Here is a 25,886-nt window from a genome sequence, read left to right as displayed (position 1 = left end):
AAAGTGTTTCCTTTCAAATGGTACCAAGAATATGCATATCCTTGCTTCAGGGCCTGACCTACAGGCAGTTAGATTTGTGCATGTCATTTTAGGCATTGTTTTTTTTAAAGGGTCCGATCCTTAAGAGGATTTATCAAACTTCAAGATTTGATGATCTGTTTTGAGGATTCAATTCCTCCTACTTAGATTTGTCTGGTTCGTTTGGCCATGGAATATACAGTACCAGTCAAAGGTTTGGACACACCTACTCATTCAAGGGTTTTTCTTTATTTTTACTATTTTCTACATTGCCTTGATGACAGCTTTGCACACTCTTGTGCTATTTCATAGTTTTGATGTCTTCACTATTATGTCTTCTATTATCTAGAAAATAGTAGAAATAAAGAAAAACCCTTGAATGAGTAGGTGTGTCCAAACCTTTGACTGGTACTGTATATTCCATGGCCAAACGAACCAGACAAATCTAAGTAGGAGGAATTGAATCCTCAAAACAGATCATCAAATCTTGAAACTTTTGACTGGTACTGTATATATTCTTCAACAAGGCAAAATAAAGACAAATAGTATGAATGACAAAATGTATTATTAATTCATATGAACATTTATAGACTTTGCTGTGTATTATTTATCAAAATAACCAGAATTTTCAGCTGAAATTTTTAAGAAACCTCCCATGAGTAAAACAGCAAAGAGAACTATCCCTTCCTATAATTCACTGGAAATGTCCACTATATTGAAAATACATTTTAAAAAGCACTGTACAGTATATATATATTTGAAATCAGAAGATTGAAACATGAGACTGCAGAAATATTGATTTCCAGGTGGAAACTTATCTCCCAACTCACTTTCATACAGCATCAAGTGTACATACATGGTCATTTACAGTATATAAAAAAGCGGGTCACACTTTATTTGGATAGTCCATCCGTAGATGCTCTACAGATGATAAGCAACTTTTTTCTAAGGTTACAGTTAGGGTTGGGGTAAGGTTTAGAATAAGGGTTCGGGTAAGGGTTAGAGTTAGGGCTAGCGTAAGGGTAAGGGTTAAGTTTAGGGTTAGGATAAAGGTTAAGGTTAGGGTTAGTAGATAGTTAGTTGAAATGTTAATAATAGTCTGTAAGCGCTTATCTCCAGTTGACGAATATCTACTGCAGATGATCTGTATGCTTGACTCTTCTTGCAATGATTGGTTGTTAGCTATTAGTCGCTAGTCCCAAACATCATCCCTGTTAATTAAAAATAACATACCAGTTGTCTGTCAGTTCTCCTGTCAGTTTTTCAAGAGAATAGAGAATAGAGAAAGGGTTGGAGCTACAAGACCAATGAATATATCAAAATGCAATTTTGCCGAAACAGGCCATTCAATGAGTTGATTGACAGTAACTACAAGAAGTGACACTACCAATGCAAGTTAAGGTATAAAATCCAAGCCACTGAAGAAGATGTCAAGTATTAGCCATGAATTGCACTTGAGAACTGGTCCCTGCAAAATTACACAATGTTGGAGGCTTACTCATGGGGAGTTTACTTCTTGCTGATGGCCATGGAGCACCCTCCTTCCTGGACTGATGACATGAGCAGTGGGACCTCGATGCTGAGCACACATTCTTTGGAGAGAGAGAGGAGATCACCTTCTCAGAGTCCACACCGGGGAGAATACTGTAGCCAGGAGACAGAACAAGTTTGTATCAGAGGAGAGTACTCTCATGTGACGGAAGTTATTATTATCAATATCAGCATCCCAAATTGCACCCTATTCCCTCTATACTGTAGTGTCCTTCTTTTGGCCAAGGCCTAAAGGGCTCTGGTCAAAAGTTGTGCACCATATAAAGAATAGTGTGCCATTTTGGACGTATCATTGCAATCAACACCCAAGGGATGTTACTTTAGCTTTACAGTTTTATAACTATTGAAATGTTCTGCTTTGTACTCACGTGTACTTCCTGGTGAAGTTTCATCTCTTCTCTCTTTGTGCTTTCCTGTTGATATTACAGACACATTGGGGTTAGGAGTGTATCTTCGGTGTGAACAGTATGTGTATGACTCTCTGTGCACAGATTGAGTTCGGTCTACAGTTTATGCTTTAGAGTGCACCTGGCTGTAGTATATTGTATGGGTACTGGGTTGCTATTTTGAAAGGCTTGACTCCCTCCTGAAGCTGCTCTGGGATACAATGTTTACCAACAAAGATTTGGCATTTATCCTTAACTATAGGCTGCAGTACTGTACGTGACTAAGAAATGTAGCATATCTTCTATCTTTGTCTATCCAGTAGGTAAGCAACTTTTTTATTTGTTTTATTATACACGAAAGATCAAAGCATAAACTGAACGACGACACTGATAATATAGAGCTGGTGGGATTTTCCATGCATCGGCAGGACAGAGAAGCTACGTCTGATAAGACGAGGGGTGGGGGTGTCTATTTGTCAATAACAGCTGGTGTGCAATGTCTAATATTAAAGAAGTCTTGAGGTATTGCTCGCCTGAGGTAGAGAACCTTATGATAAGCTGTAGAACATACTATCTACCAAGAGAGTTTTCATCTATATTATTCATAGCTGTCTACTTATATACTTACAAACCGATGCTGGCACTAAGACCGCACTCAACCAGCTGTATAAGGCTATAAGAAAACAAGAAAATGCTCACGCAGAAGCGGCACTCCTAGTGGCCAGGGACATTAATGCAGGCAAACTTAAATCTGTTTTACCTCATTTCTACCAGCATGTCACATGTGCATCCAGAGGAAAAAAAACTCTAGACCACCTTTACTCCACACACAGAGATGCATACAAAGCTCTCATTCGCTCTCATTTGGCAAATTTGACCATAATGCTATCCTCCTGATTCCTGCTTACAATCAAAAACAAATGTAGGAGTACCAGTTACTTGCTCAATAAGGAAGTGGTCAGATGATGCGGATGCTATGCTACAGGACTGTTTTGCTACCACAGACTGGAATATGTTCCGGGATTCATTCAATGGCATTGAGGAGCATACCACCTCAGTCATTGGCTTCATAAATAAGTGCATTGACGACGTCGTCCCCACAGTGACCGTATGTACATATCCCAACCAGAAGCCATGGATTATGGGAAACAGCCGCATCGAGCTAAAGGCTAGAGCTGTCGCTTTCAAGGAGCAGGACACTAATCCGGAACCCTTTAAGAAACCCTGCTACGCCCTCAGACGAACCATCAAACAGGCAAAGCGTCAATACAGGATTAAAATTGAATCCTACTACACCGGCTTTGACGATCGTCGGGTGTGGTAGGGCTTGAAAACTATTACAGACTACAAAGGGAAACCCAGGCGCGAGCTGCCCACACTGACAGTGTGGTGCCAGGACAACAACCTCTCACTCAATGTGAGCAAGACAAAGGAGTTGATCATGGACTACAAGAAAAGCCGAACAGGCCCCCATTAACATTGACGGGCTGTAGTGGAGCGGGTCGAGAGTTTCAAGTTCCTTGGTGTCCACAGCACCAACAAACTATCCTGGTCCAAACACAAGACAGTCATGAAGAGGGCACGACAACACCTTTTCCCCCTCAGGAGACCCCAGATCCTCAAAAGGTTCTATAGCTGCACCATTGAGGGCATCCTGACCGGTTGCGTCACCGCCTGGTATGGCAACTGCTCGGCATATGACCGTAAGACTGTACAGAGGGTAGTGAGTACAGCCCAGTACATCACTGAGGCCAAGCTTCCTGCCATCCAGGACCTATATACTAGGCGGAGTCAGAGGAAAGCCCGAAAAATTGTTGTCAAAGTCTCCAGTCACCCTAGTCATAGACTGTTCTCTCTGCTACCGCACGGCAAGCGGTACCAGAGCGCCAAGTCTAGGACTAAAAGGCTCCTTATTAATAGCTTCTACCCCCAAGCCATAAGACTCTTGAATAATTAATCAAATGGTTACCTGGACTATTGACACCCCCCCCCCCCACACTCAAATTTGTTTTTACACTGCTGCTACTCACTGTTTATTATCTATGCATAGTCACTTTACCCCTACCTACATGTACATATTACCTCGACTAACATGTACCCCCGCACATTGACTCGGTACCGGTACCCTCTGTATATAGCCTCGTTATTGTTATTTTATTGTGTTACTTTTTATTATTCTTTACTTGTATTCGGCACATGTGACAAATAAAGTTTGATTTGATCAATCTTGATTGCATGAGAATTGAGAGAGAAATACTGAATCATGTAAATCATCTAATTCAATAACATGAAGGAATACTGACCGATAATCTCTGTCACTCTCTATCCTTGGCCTTGACCATCAGCTCCTCAGGGACGAACAGGTTGACGTCCAGGCTGATGGGTCTGCTTCCTCTGAGACAGGCCAGATCTGAGCTGGCGGGACATTGTGCAGGTGTAGGGGTTGCCCATTAGGCAGTAGAAGTAGAAGCCTACATCCACGGAGGAGCCTGGGGGGCACATGTAGCTGGGCCAGCGGGAGCCTGGCCAGTGGGACCACTTGTCTGGGATCTGGGGCATCCCGAAGGACTGGTCAAAGAGCCGTGTGCCGTGGCGCCAGTTGCGGAAGGAGTCAAAGTTTGGCTCCCGGAGCATAGTGAAAGGGACATGATTTAAACTATTTGTTAGGAAACAAAGACAAGCTCATGTGTCCAAAGAAAACAAATACTTTGAGAAGACTGTCTGTGTAATCTGCAGTTATTCACATTGAGTTTAAAAACAATTCCATCCAACATTTTTGAATTAATAATCATGAAAAGCGGAACAGTGAAATAGTCTACCAAGGAGTATAGCCAAGAAATTAGCTCTCTGCCGCAGTGGCAGTTCTGAAAGTGATGATTTAATTTGTTGGTTTAGGACTTGATTGCATGTCAGTGACACCAGCATGGTCTTTGTGTGAAAATCAACCGGGACCTTAAAATTTCTTTGGGATAGGCGGTGGTATTTTGACGTCCGGATGAAAAGCGTGCCCAAAGTAAACTGCCTGCTACTCAGGCCCAGAAGCTAGGATATGCAGGCGAAACCCCCGAGGACAAACCATCCAGAAAAAAAGAAATTCAGTTCACTGTGTTTTCAATAGGTTTCTATGTTAAACTAGATTTATGAGGGACCTGGTTGCAGTTCCTATGGCTTCCACTAGATTTCAACAGTCTTTAGAAATTGGTTGATGTTTTTCCTTTGAGAAATAAAGAAGTACGGCTATTCAGAATGAGAGTCAAGCCAAGTGGACTCTTTGTTTGGGGCGCGCGACCTGTAGCTCGCTCCACTTTGATTTTATCCACTATTGAACACAGTATATTCCATCTTAAATTTGATCGATTATTTACGTTTTAGGATACCTAAGGATGGATTAGGAAAGTTGTTTAAAATGTTTGGACAAAGTTTACAGGTAACTTATTAGATAATTTGTAGTCATGTTGGGCGAGTTGGAACCGGTGTATTTCTGAATCAAACGCGGCAAATAAATGGACATTTTGGGGATATAAAAAAGGAGTTTATCGAACAAAAGGACCATTTGTGATGTTTCTGGGACATATTGGAGTGCCAACAGAAGAAGATCTTCAAAGGTAAGGCATGAATTATATCGTTATTTCTGACTTTTGTGTCGCCACCTGCCTGGTTGAAAATGATTGTTATGCATTTGTATGGTGGGGTGCTGTCCTCAAATAATCGTATGGTTTGCTTTCGTCGTAAAGCCTTTTTGAAATCTGACACCGCGGCTGGATTAACAAGAAGTTAAGCTTTATTTGGACATATTGCATGTGTATTTTCAAGATTGTTAAATATTTACAATTCTGAGGTTTGAATTTGGCGCCCTGCACTTTCACTGGATGTTGGTCAGGTGGGACGCTACCATCCCACCTAGCCTAGAGAGGTTTTAACGTGGGTCTAGGCCAGGTTTTGCAAACCAGTCAGTTATACGAAGCTCAGAGAGAAAGAGACATGGGCAACATGACTGCGAGCATGATGGAGTCGTGAGTGACTTAGAACAGACTGACAGAGTTGGGGATGGGAAATGGACTCTGAGAAAACCAAGCCCATGATGGTGCTGACTGGGTTGTAACAGCTGTTGTGGCTTTAGCTGGGCCGGGGGAGTCCCACTGGGCCTCTGCATTGGCCTGGCTGGCTCAGCCTGTTGCTGAGGCTGTCATGGCAGATGTCGCTGGCAAGGGAGCAGAAAATGATCAGCTATACAGCATACAGTTCTCCCAAAGAAGACAGGCTGTGCTGGAGGGTTGGTGGTCTCTGGAGCACAAAGGGGAGGTGTGATCTACAATACACAGGTACGTACTTCACACTGGATTAGGGAGCTTGTTTTTTTTAATCAGTTACAAAACAACACATTTTCTGTTTCCTGTGTAGCCTATTTTATGTAAGGAATCACAACAAATCAATTGTCAACTGAATTGTACCTCTATCAGTAGACCAGTGGATTTGTATATATAGTGTGGAGAAACAAGTCAGTTTTATGCATTCTATTTCTAAGGTGTGGTCCGATCAAAAACAGAGCACTACTGTGCTGTTGCTTGGCAACTGTTTCCACAGTAACCTTTGCTCAGAAACATTCCACTGTGGATTTCGAGGAGTACCATGTACATCAATGGGAAAACAAACTGATCACAAAAAAAGCCAATTAATGTGAAGAATGGTTAAACATGGTTCAAAGTGATGTGCATGTTTCAAGAAATTAATGAACATGCCTTTTTTATTTTGTTACAGATCACATGGAGGCTGTGCATTTAGCATGTACCCCTAACACCTGTGCAGTAAGTCACTCACTTCAATATAGGGAAACTTAACCCCTGGAGTGTTTATTTTAGATAAAGGGACTGTGTGTCTATCCAAATCCCCTGTCATAACACATATGACTCGTATCACAGCCCCTTGAGATAAATGGCTCTATAGTACACAGGATAAACACACCTATTTTTACCTCCTCTTGCTGAGGAGTGCATGACAGAGACGTATGGACTTCATATGTGCACCTCTTTCTTATCAAGAGTGGGCACACCTTTACATGCATTGTGTGACATCAAGGTGTTCCCTGACCATTGAAAGAAAAAAAGCATGGGACAAATGGCATGATGTTTCATTGTGGTCGTTGGCAAGTGGTATTAGATCATTCAACAGAAATACACAATAATATGTCTGAAGCAAGCCTAATGTAGCCTCTGTATGAAGAACAATGGAGAAAAAAACTGGCCTGAGGCACAATAGATGATACAGTTAGACAGAAGGGTGCCATCTAGTGGTATATTTACAAAGAAACAGGGACATTGAACATAAGGCCTGTGACTATATGTCTGTCAATTTTGAATAAACAAACACTGAAAATCAAAGTAGACACATACCTTAGTACAATTGCCCACACCCCAAACATTTCTTCAAAACAGCACAGTTCTCAAAATGGTTCTCAGACACAGTCTCCATCAACTTCAGGTACAAAATCGCTTACCTAAAAACGTCATACGGGCGCTTTGATACTTTTGACCTGTCCCATTCTAATTAAGGTCCCAGGGGCCCAAATTCACAGAGGCCCAGATTCACAAAATGTTCTTAAGAAAAAAATTATTTTTAACTGTCATTTTCTCCATAACTATAGACTTAAGAAGAAAGTTCAGAAAAGTTGCTATTCTTCAAAAAGGTTATTGGAAATGTTCTTGAGCTATTTCTCCTTAAGCAAAAAGTTAAGAAGAAATGTAGATTCTTGAACTAAAGTTATTGGAAATTCTAAGATAGTTTCAGTATTGATTATTTTAACCCAAGAACATGTTTTAGAACAGTAATCTCTAGGCAACCCATTTAGCTAGCTAGCTAGCTAGCTAGCAATGGTAATCATGTTGGCATATTTATTATTGCGATTACTGTTCTAAAACATGTTCTTGGGTTTAAAATAATCAATACTGAAACTTTCAGATTAAGTTTGAGGGTGAATTAAGAAGACATTTCTCTTGAGAAGGTTTTGTGAATCTGGGCCCAGGTTCCTACCCTGTCACAATAATACAAGTGTTATTCCAGTCGGTTTTTTACAAAAACATGTGGATGGTGTCAGAGAGCCATACTTGAATAGCTTACTGGGCCATGACATGAGGGAATATCAATATGAACAAATATGTGGCCATATTGTTGAAAATTATGTGGTAAACTTCAGAATTTCAAAAGCACCAATGAAAAAAGCCAAACCAAAAACAGGTCTTTTGTCTTATTCACATGTTTACATTGTGATATTATATGACTTTCATGTCAGCTGAGATGATTCAGAATAAGCGCCACTTTTTAGCTCCTCGCAATGCAGACTTTGTGTCGACACTTGTTTTTCACTCTTAAATCTGAATGTTGTCCTAAAAGCTGTGGTCAGGCTATTCTGACAAATGTTCCAGAAGTCCATTTGACATCTTGATGGAGTTCTAGATGTGATGTTATTCACTTCATCTTGTACAACAGTAAAAAAAAATATAATAAAGCATTTAGTCCTACTCTTTTTTTTTTTATCGGCTCCAGATTAAAGATTGCTTGCACTATAGGACGTTAATAACACCTGCGCGCAAGAGTCAGCACATCCTGTTAGAGAGAGCCATACAGAGAACAAACAAGAATGTTAATTTGCTAACTTTAACTATCGTCAACATCAACTGTATGAAAGCATGCAAAAATGACTTCTTTGGAATGGTAAATATTTACATTGTAACAACCACATTTCAGTTCAGCACATAGGTGTAATATTTGGAGAAACACAGAGCTAACAGTACAAAAGGCATTCAGGCTATTAAGAGTACTATAGTACAGTCATGAATAGACAATGAAACCTATGACACAAACATCATGCAGATGGGATAAGACAAAAGTTAAAACAAACTAACACATGGTTTGTACTGTAATTATATGATATATATAAGGTTTATCACAAATCTTTCTTAAAGACTGTATCGGGGTAAGCTCTTTCATTTGGATCTTTCTTCAAATACATCACATTAATATTACATACTATGTGAAGATACAGCAAAGAGTTTAAACAGGTCTGTCCATTAATTTAAACAGGTCAATGAGAAAATTAAAAAAACGAAATAAAAAAATAGTGTGGGAGCAGGTTTACCAGCAGGCCTATGCAAATGTACCATCATCTTCAGTAAGGTCCTCCAACTCTCCTTCCACGCTTCCATCCAACTCTGCTACTCTGCTTGACTTCCTGTGGGCAACATATGTTTTATTGTCTCCAATGATGAAATCGGGGCAAGTGGGACAACTATGGATCGGTCTCCGTACAACTGAAATTCCACAATTTGAGCAAGCATATCTCCTGTCCCATTTGAGATACAGTCATTATATTTTGTACATACAGTGCCTTGCAAAAGTATTCCGACGCCTTGGACTTCATCACATTTTAGTGTGTTACAAAGTGGGATATAAAAATATTTATTTTTAAGATGAATCTAAATTAAATAACTAAAATATAGTCGTTGCATAAGTATTCAGCTCCCTGAGTCAATGCATGTTACAAACACCTTTGGAATCAATTACAGCTGTGAGTCTTCTTGGGTAAGTCTATAAGAGCTTCGCACACCTGGATTGTACAATATTTGCCCATTATTCTTGTCAAAACTCTTCAAGCTCTGGCAAGATGTTGGGGATCATGCATAGACAGAAATGTGCAAGTCTTACCATAGATTTCCAAGCAGACTTAAGTCAAAACTGTAACTTGGCCACTCAGGAACATTCACTGTCTTCTTGGTACGAAACTCAAGTGTAGATTTGGACTCATGTAGTAAGTTTGCCATGCGGTAGCTGACAGAACAGTCTATGACTATGGTGGCTGGAGTTGTTGACAGTTTTCAGGGCCTTCCTCCTTTTTAGGGCCTGGTGTAGAGGTCCTGGATGGCAGGAAGCTTGGCTCCGGTGATGAAGTGGGCCTTACGCACTACCCTCTGTAGTGCCTTGCGGTCGGAGGCCGAGCAGTTGCCATACCAGTCAGTGATGCAACCAGTCAGGATGCACTCGATGGTGCATCTGTAGAACCTTTTGAGGATCTGAGGACCCATGACAAATCTTTTAAGTCTCCAGAGGGGGAATAGGTTTTGTTGTGCCCTCTTCACAACTGTCTTGGCATGCTTGGACCATGTTAGTTTGTTGGTGATGTGGACACCAAGGAACTTGAAGCTCTCAACCTGCTCCACTACAGCCCTGTTGATGAGAATGAGGGCACGCTCGGTCCTCCTTTTCCTGTAGTCCACAATCATCTCCTTTGTCTTGAGCACGTTGAGTTAGAGGTTGTTGTCCGGGCACCACACGGCCAGGTCTCTGACCTCCTCCCTATAGGCTGGCTCGTCGTTGTCAGTGATCAGGCCTACCACTGTGTCATCGGCAAACTTAATGATGGTGTTGGAGTTGTGCCTGGCCGTGCATTCATGAGTGAACAGGGCGTACAGGAGGGGACTGAGCACTCACCCTTGAGGGTCCCCAGTGTTGAGGATCAGCGTGGCGGATGTGTTGTTACCTACCCTTGCCACCTGAGGGCGGCCCGTCGGGAAGTCCAGGATCCAGTTGCAGAGGGAGGTGTTTAGTCCCAGTGTCCTTAGCTTATTGATGAGCTTTGAGGGCACTATGGTGTTGAGCGCTGAGTTGTAGTCAATGAAAGCATTCTCACATAGGTGTTCCTTTTGTTCAGGTGGGAAAGGGCAGTGTGGAGTGCAATAGATCTGTGAATCTGTTAGGGTGGTATGCAAATTGGAGTGGGTCTAGGGTTTCTGGGATAATAATGCTGATGTGAGCCATTACCAGACTTTCAAAGCACTTCATGGCTACAGACGTGAGTGCTACGGGTTGGTAGTCATTTAGGCAGGTTAACTTAGAGTTCTTGGGCACAGGGACTATGGTGGTCAGCTTGTTGGTATTACAGACTCGGACAGGTTAGTATTACAGACTCGGACAGGGAGAGGTTGAAAATGTCAGTGAAGACACTTGCCAGTTTGTAGTCCGTAATAGTTTTCAAACCCTGCCACATCCGACGAGCGTCGGAGCCGGTGTGGTACGATTCAATCTTAGTCCTGTATTGACACTTTGCCTGTTTGATGGTTCGCCGGAGGGCATAGCGGGATTTCTTATAAGCTTCCGGGTTAAAGTCCTGTTCCTTGAAAGCGGCAGCTCTAGCCATTAGCTCAGTGCGGATGTGTCCTGGCTTCTGGTTGGGGTATGTACGTACGGGCACTGTGGGGACGATGTCATCAATGCACTTATTGATGAAGCCGTTGACTGATGTGGTGTACTTCTCAATGCCATAGGAAGAATCCCGGAACATATTCCAGTCTGTGCTAGCAAAACAGTCCTGTAGCTTAGCATCTGTTTTGGACCATGGTAGTTTGTTGGTGATGTGGACACCAAGGAACTTGAAGCTCTCTGACCACTTTTTTATTGACCGAGTCACTGGTGCTTCCTGCACACATTTTTGCTTGTAAGCAGGAATCAGGAGGACCTCTATCCTCTTTTTCTCCGTCGTCTCTTCCCGCAAATGACGGGGGATTTTGGCCTGTTCCCGGGAAAGCAGTATGCCGTTCACGTCGGGCTCGTCGGACTCGTTGAAGGATAAAAAAGCTTCTGCCAGTTCGGGGTGAGTAATCACTGTTCTGATGTCCATAAGTTATTTTAAATCATAAGAGACGGTAGCAGCAACATTATGTACAAAAGTTTAAAAATAAGCTACATACAACGCAAATAAATTGACATAAAAACACAATCGGATAGGAGCACGTAAAACGTCAGCCATCTTCTCCGGCGCCGTCAATCACAGTTGTGTCCTAATGAAAGGTGAATTCCTCTCCCAGTCTGGTGTACAGCAAACTGAAGTAGGTTTTCTTCTAGGATTTTGCCTGTGCTTAGCTCTATCCTGTTTCTTTTTGTCCTGAAAAACTCCCCAGTATTTGCCAAGCATACCCATACCATGAGGCAGCCACCACCATGCATGAAAATAAGGAGGCAGTTACTCAGTGATGTGTTGTGTTGGATTTGCCCCAAGCATAAGGCTTTGGAGTATTACTTTAATACCTTGTTAAAACCAAGATGCAAGTTTTTATCATTTAGGTCAGTATTGTGGAGTACTACAATGTTGTTGATCCATCCTCAGTTTTCTGCCATCACAGACACTGAACTCTGCAGCTGTTTTAAAATCACCAATGGTCATTCCTGTCCGAAAGCTCAGTTTAGAAGGAGCACTATACCTTTGATGTGTCTGGGTGGTTTAATATATAATCCACAGCATAATTATTAACTTGACCATGCTTAAAGAGATATTCAATGTCTGATTTGTTACTGTTACCAATCTACCAATAACTGCCCTTCTTTATGAGGTTTTCAAAAAGCTCTCTGGTCTTTGTAGTTTTATCTGTGCTTGAAATGTAATACTTGACTGAAGGACCTTACAGATGTTGTATGTATGGGGGACAGAGGAAGGGTTAGTCATTCAAAAATCATGTAAACACCTATTATTTCAAACAGAGTGAGTCCTTGTAACTTATTATGTGATTTGTTAAGCAATATTTCACTCCTGAACTAATTTAGGCTTGCCTAAAAACGGGCTAAATACTTATGCAACGACTATATTTTAGTTATGTAATATATACAGTATATATAATTTTCTTCCACTTTGACATTACATTACTCATGCTGCCAAACATACCCTCGTAAAACTGACTATCCTCCCGATTCACGACTTCGGCGATGTCATTTACAAAATAGCCTCCAACTCTACTCAACAAATTGGATGCAGTTTATCACAGTGCCATCCGTTTTGTCACCAAAGCCCTATATACTACCCACAACTGCGACCTGTACGCTCTCATTGGCTGGCCCTCGCTTCATACTCGTCGCCAAACCCATTGGCTCCAGGTCATCTATAAGTCTTTGCTAGGTAAAGCCCTGCCTTATTTCAGTTCACTGGTCACCATAGCAGCACCCACCCGCAGCACGCGCTCCAGCAGATATACACTGCTCAAAAAAATAAAGGGAACACTTAAACAACACAATGTAACTCCAAGTCAATCACACTTCTGTGAAATCAAACTGTCCACTTAGGAAGCAACACTGATTGACAATACATTTCACATGCTGTTGTGCAAATGGAATAGACAACAGGTGGAAATTATAGGCAATAAGCAAGACACCCCCAATAAAGGAGTGGTTCTGCAGGTGGAGACCACAGACGACTTCTCAGTTCCTATGCTTCCTGGCTGATGTTTTGGTCACATTTGAATGCTGGCGGTGCTTTCACTCTAGTGGTAGCATGAGACGGAGTCTACAACCCACACAAGTGGCTCAGGTAGTGCAGCTCATCCAGGATGGCACATCAATGCGAGCTGTGGCAAGAAGGTTTGCTGTGTCTGTCAGCGTAGTGTCCAGAGCATGGAGGCGCTACCAGGAGACAGGCCAGTACATCAGGAGACGTGGAGGAGGCCGTAGGAGGGCAACAACCCAGCAGCAGGACCGCTACCTCCGCCTTTGTGCAAGGAGGAGCAGGAGGAGCACTGCCAGAGCCCTGCAAAATGACCTCCAGCAGGCCACAAATGTGCATGTGTCTGCTCAAACGGTCAGAAACAGACTCCATGAGGGTGGTATGAGGGCCCGACGTCCACAGGTGGGGGTTGTGCTTAAGGCCCAACACCGTGCAGGACGTTTGGCATTTGCCAGAGAACACCAAGATTGGCAAATTCGCCACTGGCGCCCTGTGCTCTTCACAGATGAAAGCAGGTTCACACTGAGCACGTGACAGATGTGACAGAGTCTGGAGATGCTGTGGAGAACGTTCTGCTGCCTGCAACATCCTCCAGCATGACCGGTTTGGCGGTGGGTCAGTCATGGTGTGGGGTGGCATTTCTTTGGGGGGCCGCACAGCCCTCCATGTGCTCGCCAGAGGTAGCCTGACTGCCATTAGGTACCGAGATGAGATCCTCAGACCCCTTGTGAGACCATATGCTGGTGTGGTTGGCCCTGGGTTCCTCCTAATGCAAGACAATGCTAGACCTCATGTGGCTGGAGTGTGTCAGCAGTTCCTGCAAGAGGAAGGCATTGATGCTATGGACTGGCCCGCCCGTTCCCCAGACCTGAATCCAATTGAGCACATCTGGGACATCATGTCTCGCTCCATCCACCAACACCACGTTGCACCACAGACTGTCCAGGAGTTGACGGATGCTTTAGTCCAGGTCTGGGAGGAGATCCCTCAGGAGACCATCCGCCACCTCATCAGGAGCATGCCCAGGCGTTGTAGGTAGGTCATACAGGCACGTGGAGGCCACACACACTACTGAGCCTCATTTTGACTTGTTTTAAGGACATTACATCAAAGTTGGGTCAGCCTGTAGTGTGGTTTTCCACTTTAATTTTGAGTGTGACTCCAAATCCAGACCTCCATGGGTTGATAAATTAGATTTCCATTGATTATTTTTGTGTGATTTTGTTGTCAGCACATTCAACTATGTAAAGAAAAAAGTACTTAATAAGATTATTTATTTCATTCAGATCTAGGATGTGTTGTTTAAGTGTTCCCTTTATTTTTTTGAGCAGTATATTTCACTCAAAGCCAATTCCTCCTTTGGCTGCCTTTCCTTCCAGTTCTCTTCTGCCAATGACTGGAACGAACTGCAAAAATCACTGAAGCTGGAGACTCATATCTCTCTCACTAACTTCAAACACCAGCTGTCAGAGCAGCTCACAGATCATTGCACCTGTACATAGCCCATCTGTAAATAGCCCATCCAACTACCTCATCCCCATACTGTATTTATTTATTTATTTTGCTCCTTTGCACCCCAGTATCTCTACTTGCACACTCTACTTGCACATCTATCACTCCAGTGTTTAATTGCTATATCGTAATTACCTCGCCACTATGGGCTATTTTATTGCCTTACCTCCCATATCTTACCTCATTTGCACACACTGTATATAGACTTTTGAGCTGCAGTCATTACATGTTGTACATATTAGCATCTCCTCATGATCCTGTTTTATATCAATGCATCTCCCTATCAGGCAGTGGAGCCCGGTCTCTGACATCCCGTCCATTGTGAGCTATCAAGTTTTGATTTCCAAGGGAAAAAAGACTTGACTGTTTTTTATCTTTCTCATTAATCCACGCAACAAACGTGAATAATTGGCACTCATTGGCCCAATGGGGGTGCTGCATAATTTGTGGGGGACAACATGTTTACTCTTGCCTTGTTACTGTGTGTTGTTAAAGGCAACTAGAAGGGGGAAGGGTCATGACAAGAAGAACACTACATTAAATGCCATTCATGTCAGGACCAGCATTACCCATCAAGTCCAATACACATAAACTCTCAGCAGCGATAGTACTGAGACCATAGAAAATAATCACATAGAGTAGAATGACAGTGATCAAACCCCAGAAGAAACCCTGTTAGCACAAGACTAAGGTTGCGTCCCAATTCCAAATTGCACCATATTCTCTATATAGTGTGTACTACTTTGATCAGGGCTCTTACCTCAACGAAGGATGAACCTTGGATTCCAAACTCCCCCAAGAGTCTCTGCAACAGGTAACAGATAGACAAGAACAGGACAATATCAGCAAATATGTGCTTGTTAAAGACTGTACGTCAATACAATTTAATCATAAAGTTACATTACATGATGGAGATAGATAAACAACGCATATCACAATATTCCAAAATACAATCATGGGAAAACAGTTTGGAAAGCAAATGGCTATTGCTGTAAACAGAAGTCAAAGACAATACTATAATCTGCCTTTAAGTTATAAAAATTCTCTACTTAATTGAGAGAACAGTATAGCCTATCTTCTTGGCGCCATATGCGTTGAGACAACGCATTATCAATGACCCAAGCCCAGCTCATTTAATCCCTACCATTGTGTCGCTGAGTTGTCATAATGCTTCAGCAAATGTACATTATCCCAGGGGTGTTGGAAGGCACAATATAAGAAACCTAATTTATGTCCCTCTTACTGCCCTGAATGCCTCTGCTGATCCTACAGCTATTGTATGCAGTAATCAAATGCCTATAACCACGGTTATACTGGTAGCACTGAAGTGGTGTGCCCTAGCAGGAAGTCCACTGTGTGCAGCTCACACTGCACTAACATAAATAACCCAAGCATGTCTACCTCTGCTAAGCTTCCCAGTAAAGCAAGAAAAACAATCAAGAATCCCAGAAAAGTGCTACAAATAGCCCACGTTAACATGTCATTTAAGAAAGAAGGTTCATGAAATCAGTAATTTGCTAGTAACAGATGACATTCATATTCTGACAATCTCTGAAACTCACTTAGATAATACCCTTGCTGATACAGTGGTAGCAATACATGGTTATAACAGAAATGCCAAAGGTGGAGGTGTGGCTGTTTATATTCAGAACCACATTCCTGTAAAGCTTAGAGAGGATCTCATGTTAAGCAGGTTAATCTGCCTCACCTAAAGCCTATTCTGGTGGGAAGCTGCTATAGACCACCAAGTGTTAAGTGTTAACAGTCAGTACCTGGATAACATGTGTGAAATGCTTGATAATGTATATGATATCAATAGAAAGGTCTATTTTCTGGGTGATTTAAATATTAAATGGTTTTCATCAGGCTGCCCACTCAAGAGAAAGCAACTAATGCCTGCAACCTGGTTCAGGCTATCAATCAACCTACAAGGGTAGGTTGATTGATAGCACAGGAATGAAATCCTCAACATGTATTGATTACATCTTTACTAATGCTGCAGAAAAGTGTTTGAAAGCAGTATCCAAATCCATCGGATGTAGTGATCACAATATAGTAGCTATATCTAGGAAAATCAAAGTTCCAAAGGCTGGGCCTAATATAGTGTATATGAGGTCATACAATAAGTTTTGTAGCGATTCCTATGTTGTTGAAAAATAATATTTATTTGTCCGTGGTGTGTAATGAGGAGCAACCAGATGCTGCACTTGACACATTTATGAAATTGCTTATCCCAGTTACTAATAAGTATGCACCCAATAAGAAAATGAATGCAAAAATGGTTAAATCCCTGTGTATTGCTGAGGAATTGATAAACTGTATGGTTGAGAGGGATGAGGCAAAAGAAATGGGAAATATGTCTGGCTGTACAACCGACTGGCAAACGATAATAGCAGATGATATTGCTCCTATTTGCCACATCATCAATTTAAGCCTACTAGAAAGTGTGTGCTCTCAGGCCTGGAGGGAAGCAAAAGTTATTCCCCTACCTATGGATAGTAAAGCCCCCTTCACTGGCTCAAATAGCCGACCAATTAGCCTACTACCAAGCCTTTGTAAACTTTTGGGGAAAAATGGTGTTTGACCAGATAAAATGCTATTTTACAGTAAACAAATTGACAGGGTTATAGGGAAGGACATTCAACAAGCACAGCACTTACACAAATGACTGATGATTGGCTGAGAGAAATTGATGATAAAAGATTGGGGGCTGTTTTGTTAGACTTCAGTGCGGCTTTTGACATTATCGATCACAGTCTATTGCTGGTAAAATGTATGTGTTATGGCTTTACACCCTCTACTATATTGTGGATAAAGAGTTATCTGTCTAACAGAAGACAGAGGGTGTACTTTAATGGAAGCCTCTCCAACAAAATCCAGGTAGAATCAGGAATTCTCCAGTGCAGCTGTCTAGGCCTTTTACTTTTTTCAATCTTTACTAATGACATGCCGCTGGCTTTGAGTAAAGACCGGAATAAGTTTGTCCAACATATTTCAAAAACTAAGATCATTGTATTTGGGACAAATCATTAATTAAACCCTAAATCTCAACTAAATCTTGTAATGAATAATGTGGGAATTGTAATTGTACAAAGAGAGCTATCATGACTAATATACATGTCAATCTCTCCTGGCTCAAAGTGGAGGAGAGATTGAGTACTATAGTACATGGAACTCTTTCCACATCAAGTAACTCATGCAAGCAGTAAAATTAGATAAAAATACACCTTATGGAACAGCGGGAACTGTGAAGCAACACAAACATAGGCACAGACACATGCATACAAACACACAAAAACATAAGCACTATACCCACACGTACATGGATTTTGGTTATAGATATGTGGTAGTAGAGTAGAGGCCTGAGGGCACACACTTAATGTGTTGTGAATGTATTGCAATGTTTTAAAAATGTATAACTGCCTTCCTTTTTCTGGACCCCTGGAAGAGTAGCTGCTGCCTTGGCCGGTGAGTGAGCATATTCACTCTTTATCATTGTTGGGTCAGTGCCACTTGAAAGTTTGTTTTTGGACAATCATTTCATCCTCCATGTTAGATGAACGTAATATGGTATTTGTGTCTCCCCTTCTCATAGGCATATTAGATGGATCAACATCGTATTTATTGATATGTTTGTCAGTGTCAGCAGAGTAGGCTACACTGTAAGTTTTGTTGAATTAAAAATATTATGCCAATATCTCCAGTCATATAAAGTATAGAATTGCATAAAAGGCAAACATTTTCCATTGCACAGAAAGGAGAAGAAACATATCTGATATAGCCTATAGCCTACTGTACGGCACTCAGCCAAGCATTTAACGGTCTTTTTTGTGAATAGTGACTGAGTAATATTATTCGCCTAAATTAGGACTATCAAATCTACTCATAACATTAGGAATAGTAGGCTCTTACATACAGTACCAGTCAAAAGTTTGGACACGCCTACTCATTCAAGGGTTTTTCCTTATTTTGACTATTTTCTACATTGTAGAATAATAGTGAAGACATCAAAACTATGAAATAACACATATGGAATCATGTAGTAACCAAGAAAGTGTTAAACCAATCAAAATATATTTTATATTTGAGATGCTTCAAAGTAGCCACCCTTTGCCTTCATTACAGCATAACGCCCTGTACCAGAACTAGCTAATTAGCTACAAAGCTACATCACTTCACAAGAAGCTATAATTAGCTGTGGCAGAGGCACCAAACAGCTCCGCACAGGTCCCAGTACACTTACTGTACACCCAGCCTGACTTTTTGGAAAACAAATGCAGCTGGCAGCACACAATTAGCTCTGCTTTCCTCAGGGCTTTCCTCTAAGCTTTTTAGGAGGGGCCAAATGCTTCTGCTACAGATACAGGTAACTGCCAAAATAAAGGAAACGCCAACACACCAAATAAAGGAAACACCAACATAAAGTCATATTAGGGCGTTGGGCCACGATGAGCTGCCAGAACAGCTTCAATGCGCCTTGGCATAGATTCTACAAAGTGTCTGGAACTCTATTGGAAGAATGTGACACCGTTCTCCTACAAGAAATTCCATAATTTTGTGTTCTGTTGATGGTTGTGAAAAACACTCTCAGGAGCTGCTCCAGAATCTCCCAAAAGTGATCAATTGGGTTCAGATCTGGTGACTGAGACGGCCATGGCATATAGTTTACACCAGGGTTCCCTAACTGGAGTCCCATGGGCAGTTTTATTTGGCCCGCCAAGTTTTCTGAACAAAAACATTTTTTTTATTATCTTCAAACATCAGGAAATCAGCTTCAAGTGATTACAATTTTGGAAATCTGTTCCCATGTATTCCCATGCATGATAAAGAGACACATAATCGTATACAAATGTAAGCAAGGTTTGAAATTATTATGTTTTAGTCAAATATTAGATCTGTTTGGGCTTCTTGCAGTCAATTTGCAGTCTACAAATGATTTGTAATTATGTTCCGCCCCCACGACCATCCAATCTAGTTGATGATCCCTGGGTTACATCATTTTTATGCTCATCAAACTATCCAGTGATCACTTGTGCCCTGTGGATGGGGGAATTGTCATCCTATGTTAATCCCATTTACAGTAGCCTATATAGCTAACCAACTCTGTGTATTTCTGTCACTTTGTTTTGTTTTGTTTTGTTTGGCAGATAGAGAAACCAGATAAGGAGGATTTCTAGCGGACTTACGCAAGAATACCTCCTGGAGCGGACATGGACCTCTCTGCCCTCCTGTTCTGACACACAAAGGGGTTACTGAAGGACCTCTTCCTCAGCATGGACTTCACCAGGATCTAATGTGGGGAGAGAGAGTGTCACAGAGTGTGTCCCAAATGGCACCCTATTCCCAATATAGTGCACTACTTTTGACCAGAGGCCCTGGTCAAAAGTAGTGCACTATATTGGGAATAGGGTGCCATTTAAGACAGAGCAATACTCTATCAATTTGCCTTATGACTTAACTTTTCCCTGACCATGTGTCTTGACCTGGAAAACTCTGGGCACTCAAGTTTTTCCTGTTGTAGGTCCCAGACTTTTTCCCTTATTAAGACACAGATGTTCAGGAAAAACTCCAGTCCCTATTTGTAATAGATGAGTAATTAAGTAAGTCTTGTCCGAGCCAGAACGGCTCATAGGGCAGGAGCCTATCTCCTGTACATCCCCTGGACAGGACACTTGTGAACTGACTCACCACAGCAGACAGACTGGGGATGAGTTTGATAGAGTTCTGGACCTCCTCCTCAGTGACCTCCACCACGGTGCAGTGTTCCTCCTCCAGGGGTAGAAGGTCAGTGCCATCCTCTGTCACCCACGGGTGCTCCTGGCAACACACAGGACAGGGAGGACAATAGTCACACAACACATGAGACAGCTCTACTGGGACAACTCTACTACTGTAACATTTCATTTGAAATGTCAAAGATGGTTTCATGAAGGACTGTTTTTTTTAAAGCACCATTGAAGGTCTAGCTCTGCCCGCTTTCACCTTGATTTCAGGAATGGTGATCCTTGTATAAGGATTTTTATCCAGCATCCTTACAATAAGATCCTTCAACTCCTTGCATACTTCCGGCCTGTGGTACCAAAGAGTGACTGAGATGAATACCCACCAAACCATCTACAGTACAGTAACTAGAGTAGCAGTGAATGGCTAACAACAATAAACAATACGATTACTATGTTATTATCGTGTGCTATTACATGCCATACTGTGAAGTTCTACCCATATTTTAGAGTGGTGCGAATAGTGCAGACTAAATATTCGGACATTGCTTTTACATGGTAAATAGTGTCCCCTTAGTTGAACTCACATGTCTGGGAACTCCACAGGCCTGTTCCTGATCTTATTGTGCAGGCCAATGATGTATTCATCGATGAAAGGGCACTGAGATAGGAAGATAGTGAAGAAAAAACATTAAAATGCTGCTATGAAAAGATAGGCTACATACATACACATGCTGTCTGTTCCCCACATAAATCATTCAAATGATTTATTTTAAAGCATTATTATGTGAGATGCATCGGCTGATCGAACAATATTTGTAGTCATCATCATAATGGACACAGTAAATCAGATGAGAAACCAGCAGGCCAAAACAATCCATGGCAGAATACCGTACATTATGATAATAACAGAACCTACCTTCCCATAGACAAAGCAGTACAGGGTGACTCCCATGGCCCACACATCCAAGGCCTAACAAACATAAACATTGACAATTACTTTACAAAGAGAGCTTGCTGTATATTTTACAGTACAGTAAAATGTTGACGTTTGATACCAAGTACTTTTCTAATTATTTTTGATACCAGTCAATACAATACATTTTAATGTGGTAAGTTTTATTTTTATGATATAATCAAAGATGAATGATCTAATTAGATACATTTGCGATTAGTGTCTAACCTTGCCAGTAAAGCTCTGTTCATGGTCAGTCATCATCTCTGGGGCCATGAAGGCTGGAGTCCCTGCTGAGCTAGACAGCAGAGCATCACTCCCCTCAAACTGGTTACTGACACCAAAGTCTGCAATCTTCACATGCCCATTGTCTCCCAGCAACAGGTTGGAAGGCTTGATGTCTCTGTGGATGATCTTCTGGTAGTGCACTGGGAGGCAGGTGTACCAGGGAAAAATGACAGGAGACACTGATTTAGCTCTTTTTTAAAAATCAACTTTTATACGTCTATGAACAGCATTGACCGAGTGATTTAGGTCTTGATATTCAGCTGTCAAAGCACCAATTGATCCTGTCTTTTCAGAACATATCTGACTAGTGACTTTTAAACCGATGTTTTGCTAAAGCGTGAGCAGGGTTAGCAGTATGCTGCAGGTCTCTGAGCAGAAGGCTAGTAGGTCCTACGTCCCAAATGGCACTCCATTCCCTATTTAGTGCACTACTTTTGACCATGGGCCATAGGGCTCGGGTCAAAAGTAGTGCACTATATAGGGAATAGGATGCCATTTGGGACGAAATCCAGGTGGAGGACTCACAGTATTCAATCCCCAGGATGATGTCTCTGAAGTAGAAGCGGGCTTGTTCCTCTGTGAAGGGAGTGTCTGAGGGCACCTCCATCACTGGGCTAGGCCCCAGGAAAAGCAACAGACACAGGCAAAGGTAATCAAGCATTACCACCATAATATTCCAAAAAGCGGTCTTCCTACCACTAAAAATGCCTGAACCTTGTCATTGTTATCTTATGTCCCTTAAAAATGGATACCTTATATTCACCAAATTCAGTAACTGGATGAGTTATATATAAATAACTAAATTCATCCTTTCAGTGTTATATATAATAATAATATAAACCATTTAGCAGACGCTTTAATCCAAAGTGAATTACAGTCATGCATGCATACATTTTGCATATGGGTGGTCCCGTGAATCAAACCCACTACCGTGGTGTTACAAGCACCATGCTCTACCAGCTGAGCTACAAATGACCAGTGTTATAATGTAATGCAATACAGTATATTCAGAAAGGGGTAAACTTACCCTTTTGGCATTAACTCAAAGGCTAGAAAAAAAACAAACAGAGAATGAAAGGACTAGTCAGAGCTCACATTAGTTTCTATGTAATAAACAAACTGGATAGACTGTATTATAGTCTACAAACTATGGACCTAGTACAAGGAGATACAACAGAAAACATACATTTACCACATAACACCTTATTTCACCATTTAGTGCACTGACATGAATGCATACTTACCCATGTGGAGATTATCTTCAGCAGGATCATCAAGAACCTACAATTGGAAATCTATTAAATTAATACAACTACATGTAATAGTAGAACCTTTTAAATCTTCCACTTATGCATGTCAGTGTGTTCACCTCCACCAAATGGACAATGTTAAGGTGGTCTAGTTTCTTCAGGATTGCGATCTCTTGGTAGACTCTCTCCAGTGGCCCCAGGGGTTTGGGTGGCAGTCCCTGTTCTGTGCTGGCTCCTCGAGGAGGGGGACGCCCTATAAACAACCGCCATTATATATAGTGGTGAGCATCACCAGTTAATGTTCATATCGGTACTAAAGCACATACTAAAGACTTAAAAAGAACATTTTCACCTACGAGGAAATCCACACATCTTCATCAACTTCTTTTTTGAAAAAACTTTCATTGCCTATGAAAGGAAAGACATGATCAGATTGTTCCTATGGTATAAGAGCTAATCAGGCCAAAACAGAGAGTTGAGTAACTGTACGTTTCTCTGCTTCCACAAAGGAGATGATAAGGAATGGAATATGCAGAGCTGAAAAGATGCTTACATAGTATTGTTCATCATCTTCATTGTAAGCTAATCTCACCACCCCATATGAGCCCTACAATAGAAAAAGAAGAAAGTCTGACAGAATCATTTTTTACTTATTACACAAGAATGCCTTATGAAATAATGTTTTTTCTTGTCAGACAAATTCAGCGTCTAGTTTTGATATACAGTTTTGTACCAGACTGAGTATTCTAACTTTTCTTTTCTTACCTTTCCAATCTCATCCTTCAACTTGTATTGGTTGAGCTGGATACAATTCTAGGGAGAAACAAAGTGAAGGGTATTTAGTGGTGGGATATTGCACATTGACTACACATTATTTAGGGTCATGCCTATTTATTTTGAGACTTCATAGATGAATCCCAAATGGAACCCTATCCCCCATATACTGCATCCTGAATGGCACCCTATTCCCTTATGGGCCCTTGTCAAAAGTAGTACACTGTATAAGGAATAGGGTGCCATTTGGGACACAGCCCTGACCTCCATTTGGGATGCAGCCTTGACCTCTGACCTGGGAATCTGAGATGGACACCCGCTTAGACTCGATGGTGGGCTGTCGGGCCTCTCGCGGCTGGGTTGATCGCTCCTGCAATGATAGCTTCCTGTCTGACAATGACAGCTTCCGGCGCGCTGGTGCAGGGGGCCTTCGGTGACCGTTGGGAGCGGTCATCCGGTTGGATGCCACGCTCATGGCGGCCACCATGTCGGCCAGCTCCGCATTGTCCAGCTCTGCTAGTCCATCAGTGTCTTCACTCATGGCTGTCCCTGTCCTTGTCCCAGTCCCGGTTTAATCACAGAGAAAGGTCAGAGATGTCACAGGGGTCAGCTAATTAGATAATTAACATTAAATTGTACATTTTAACCGACATTTACTAGTGTTCTGTACTTGTACATCAAGCTGCTTCATGCTACAGAAACAGGAGATTCTGCTGTAGAGATTCTGCCCTCAGACAAGGCTTACTTACTTAACCAACATTCAACTGTAACATCTCCCTGAAATGGGAGACTACACTATCCTGGCTATTATTTTATTTTTTTACTTTGAATATTGAACATATTTTCCAAATGTAATTTTGTAGAATTAAGGCACGCACATTAACTAGAAATAGCTTATTATATAACAGGGTAAATAAGAAAAAAACGGTATGTCAATTGAATTAATTGTAATTGGCTTGTACCTTTCTACATGTACAATACAAAATTAAATGACTATGACTTTTCATGGAATAATATGTCTAAACGCATCATAGATGACAACCACCTGAGCTCTGCTGCCTACCGATTCCTGTCAACACAAATATCACTAACTGCAAATCCCTCCCAAATCCACCACTAAAACGTTCACACCTACAAAAATCAGATTGTCTGCAGCAAACATAGCAAATTACATAAAGGACGCATTTTCATATTATGGTCGTTTTACTTACACACAGCTTGTGGATCCTACATTGCCTGTCAGTGTGGATGAGCTTCATGGTCTGTTCTGCTGATGTTTAAGAGAGAAAACACCTTTGAGTCTCAGGTCAGGACTTTCACTGCTGAGCCAAAGACTATAGGATTACTCCGGCCTTAAGGATAAATCTTGGCCGTATTTAGCCTCATTAAGGTTATTCTGAACGTAGCAATCAGTGTTTACATTGATAAACTTCACCCCTTGGCCAATGCAACAGGGGAAAAAAGGTAAATGAATGGACATTAGGAATCATGGGGACATTAGGTCTGCATCCCAAATAGCACCATATTCGCTACATAGTGCACTACTCTTGACCAAACACCTATGGGCTCTGGTTAAAAGTAGTGCACTATATAGGGAATATGGTACAATTTGGGACACGGACTAGGAGTTACGGCCAGGAAACAGTTAGATCTAATGGAGACAGGAGATTGATGTTAGGAAAACCACTGGAAGGGAAGGAGGACCAGTGGTGGTGGAACAACCTAATCTGTCTGTGATTTCTCAATGGACAATGCTATAGACATAATGGGAGTTTGCCAAGCTGAGTGCCCAAGGAAGTTCTTAAGCTTGCTGTTTCCCTCAGAGCAAATTGGCTCAAGTGTTACATAAAACCCCTGGAGAGAATTTTCCAACACTGAACATAGAATACCAATCAACCAGAAATTGTTGAAGATATTGCTTGTTTGGATGACTTCTAATACAAAACAATACAATTGTAACAAAATATTTGAAATACAAAATAAAAGCTATTGGATAATTGCAATCAATCCAGTTTATGCCCCCCAAAAAATTCAGGTATAACCTATTCCTAAATACTTGAATTATCACCCTCACAGCCAATGCAATGTTAATCACATAGTCTACAGTATCTACAAAGGCAGATGAACTGACTTTGCTGATAACTACTTAATTGAGGGAAAATATACTTGATATGA

The 25,886-nt window shown here is 41.6% G+C and overlaps 1 protein-coding gene and 1 pseudogene across 1 annotated transcript; both read right to left on the bottom strand.

Moving 5' to 3' along the window:
- Positions 1–1,527: 1,527 nt before the first annotated feature.
- Positions 1,528–7,462, bottom strand: LOC123729181 (heat shock protein beta-1-like; annotated as a pseudogene).
- LOC106581199 (calcium/calmodulin-dependent protein kinase kinase 1) lies at positions 6,914–22,935 on the bottom strand. The gene is made up of 11 exons (XM_082966104.1): positions 22,932–22,935; positions 22,715–22,736; positions 22,213–22,301; positions 21,628–21,827; positions 21,364–21,417; positions 21,032–21,105; positions 20,707–20,794; positions 20,413–20,541; positions 19,911–20,014; positions 15,485–15,529; positions 6,914–9,180 (listed from the first exon to the last, which is right to left on the bottom strand). Exons 1-11 carry the CDS (start codon positions 22,933–22,935, stop codon positions 9,096–9,098), a joined length of 894 nt encoding a protein of 297 aa, XP_082822230.1. The 3' UTR covers positions 6,914–9,095.
- Between the last annotated feature and the right edge of the window lie 2,951 nt (positions 22,936–25,886).

This window comes from Salmo salar, chromosome 20 (genome assembly GCF_965601325.2).
Source record: "Salmo salar chromosome 20, fSalSal1, whole genome shotgun sequence".
NCBI lineage: Eukaryota > Metazoa > Chordata > Actinopteri > Salmoniformes > Salmonidae > Salmo > Salmo salar.
Note: the sequence above shows the minus strand (reverse complement) of the source record. Positions and strands in the feature narration are given on the sequence as shown.

Excerpts from the sequence above, each read along its gene's own strand:
- LOC106581199 (XM_082966104.1), bottom strand. Across the intron at positions 21,828-22,212 it reads CATCCTGGGGATTGAATACT|TGCACTACCAGAAGATCATC; the intron begins GTGAGTCCTCCA and ends CCTGCCTCCCAG. Across the intron at positions 9,181-15,484 it reads AAGGTTCATCCTTCGTTGAG|GAAGTCAAGCAGAGTAGCAG; the intron begins GTAAGAGCCCTG and ends TGTTGCCCACAG.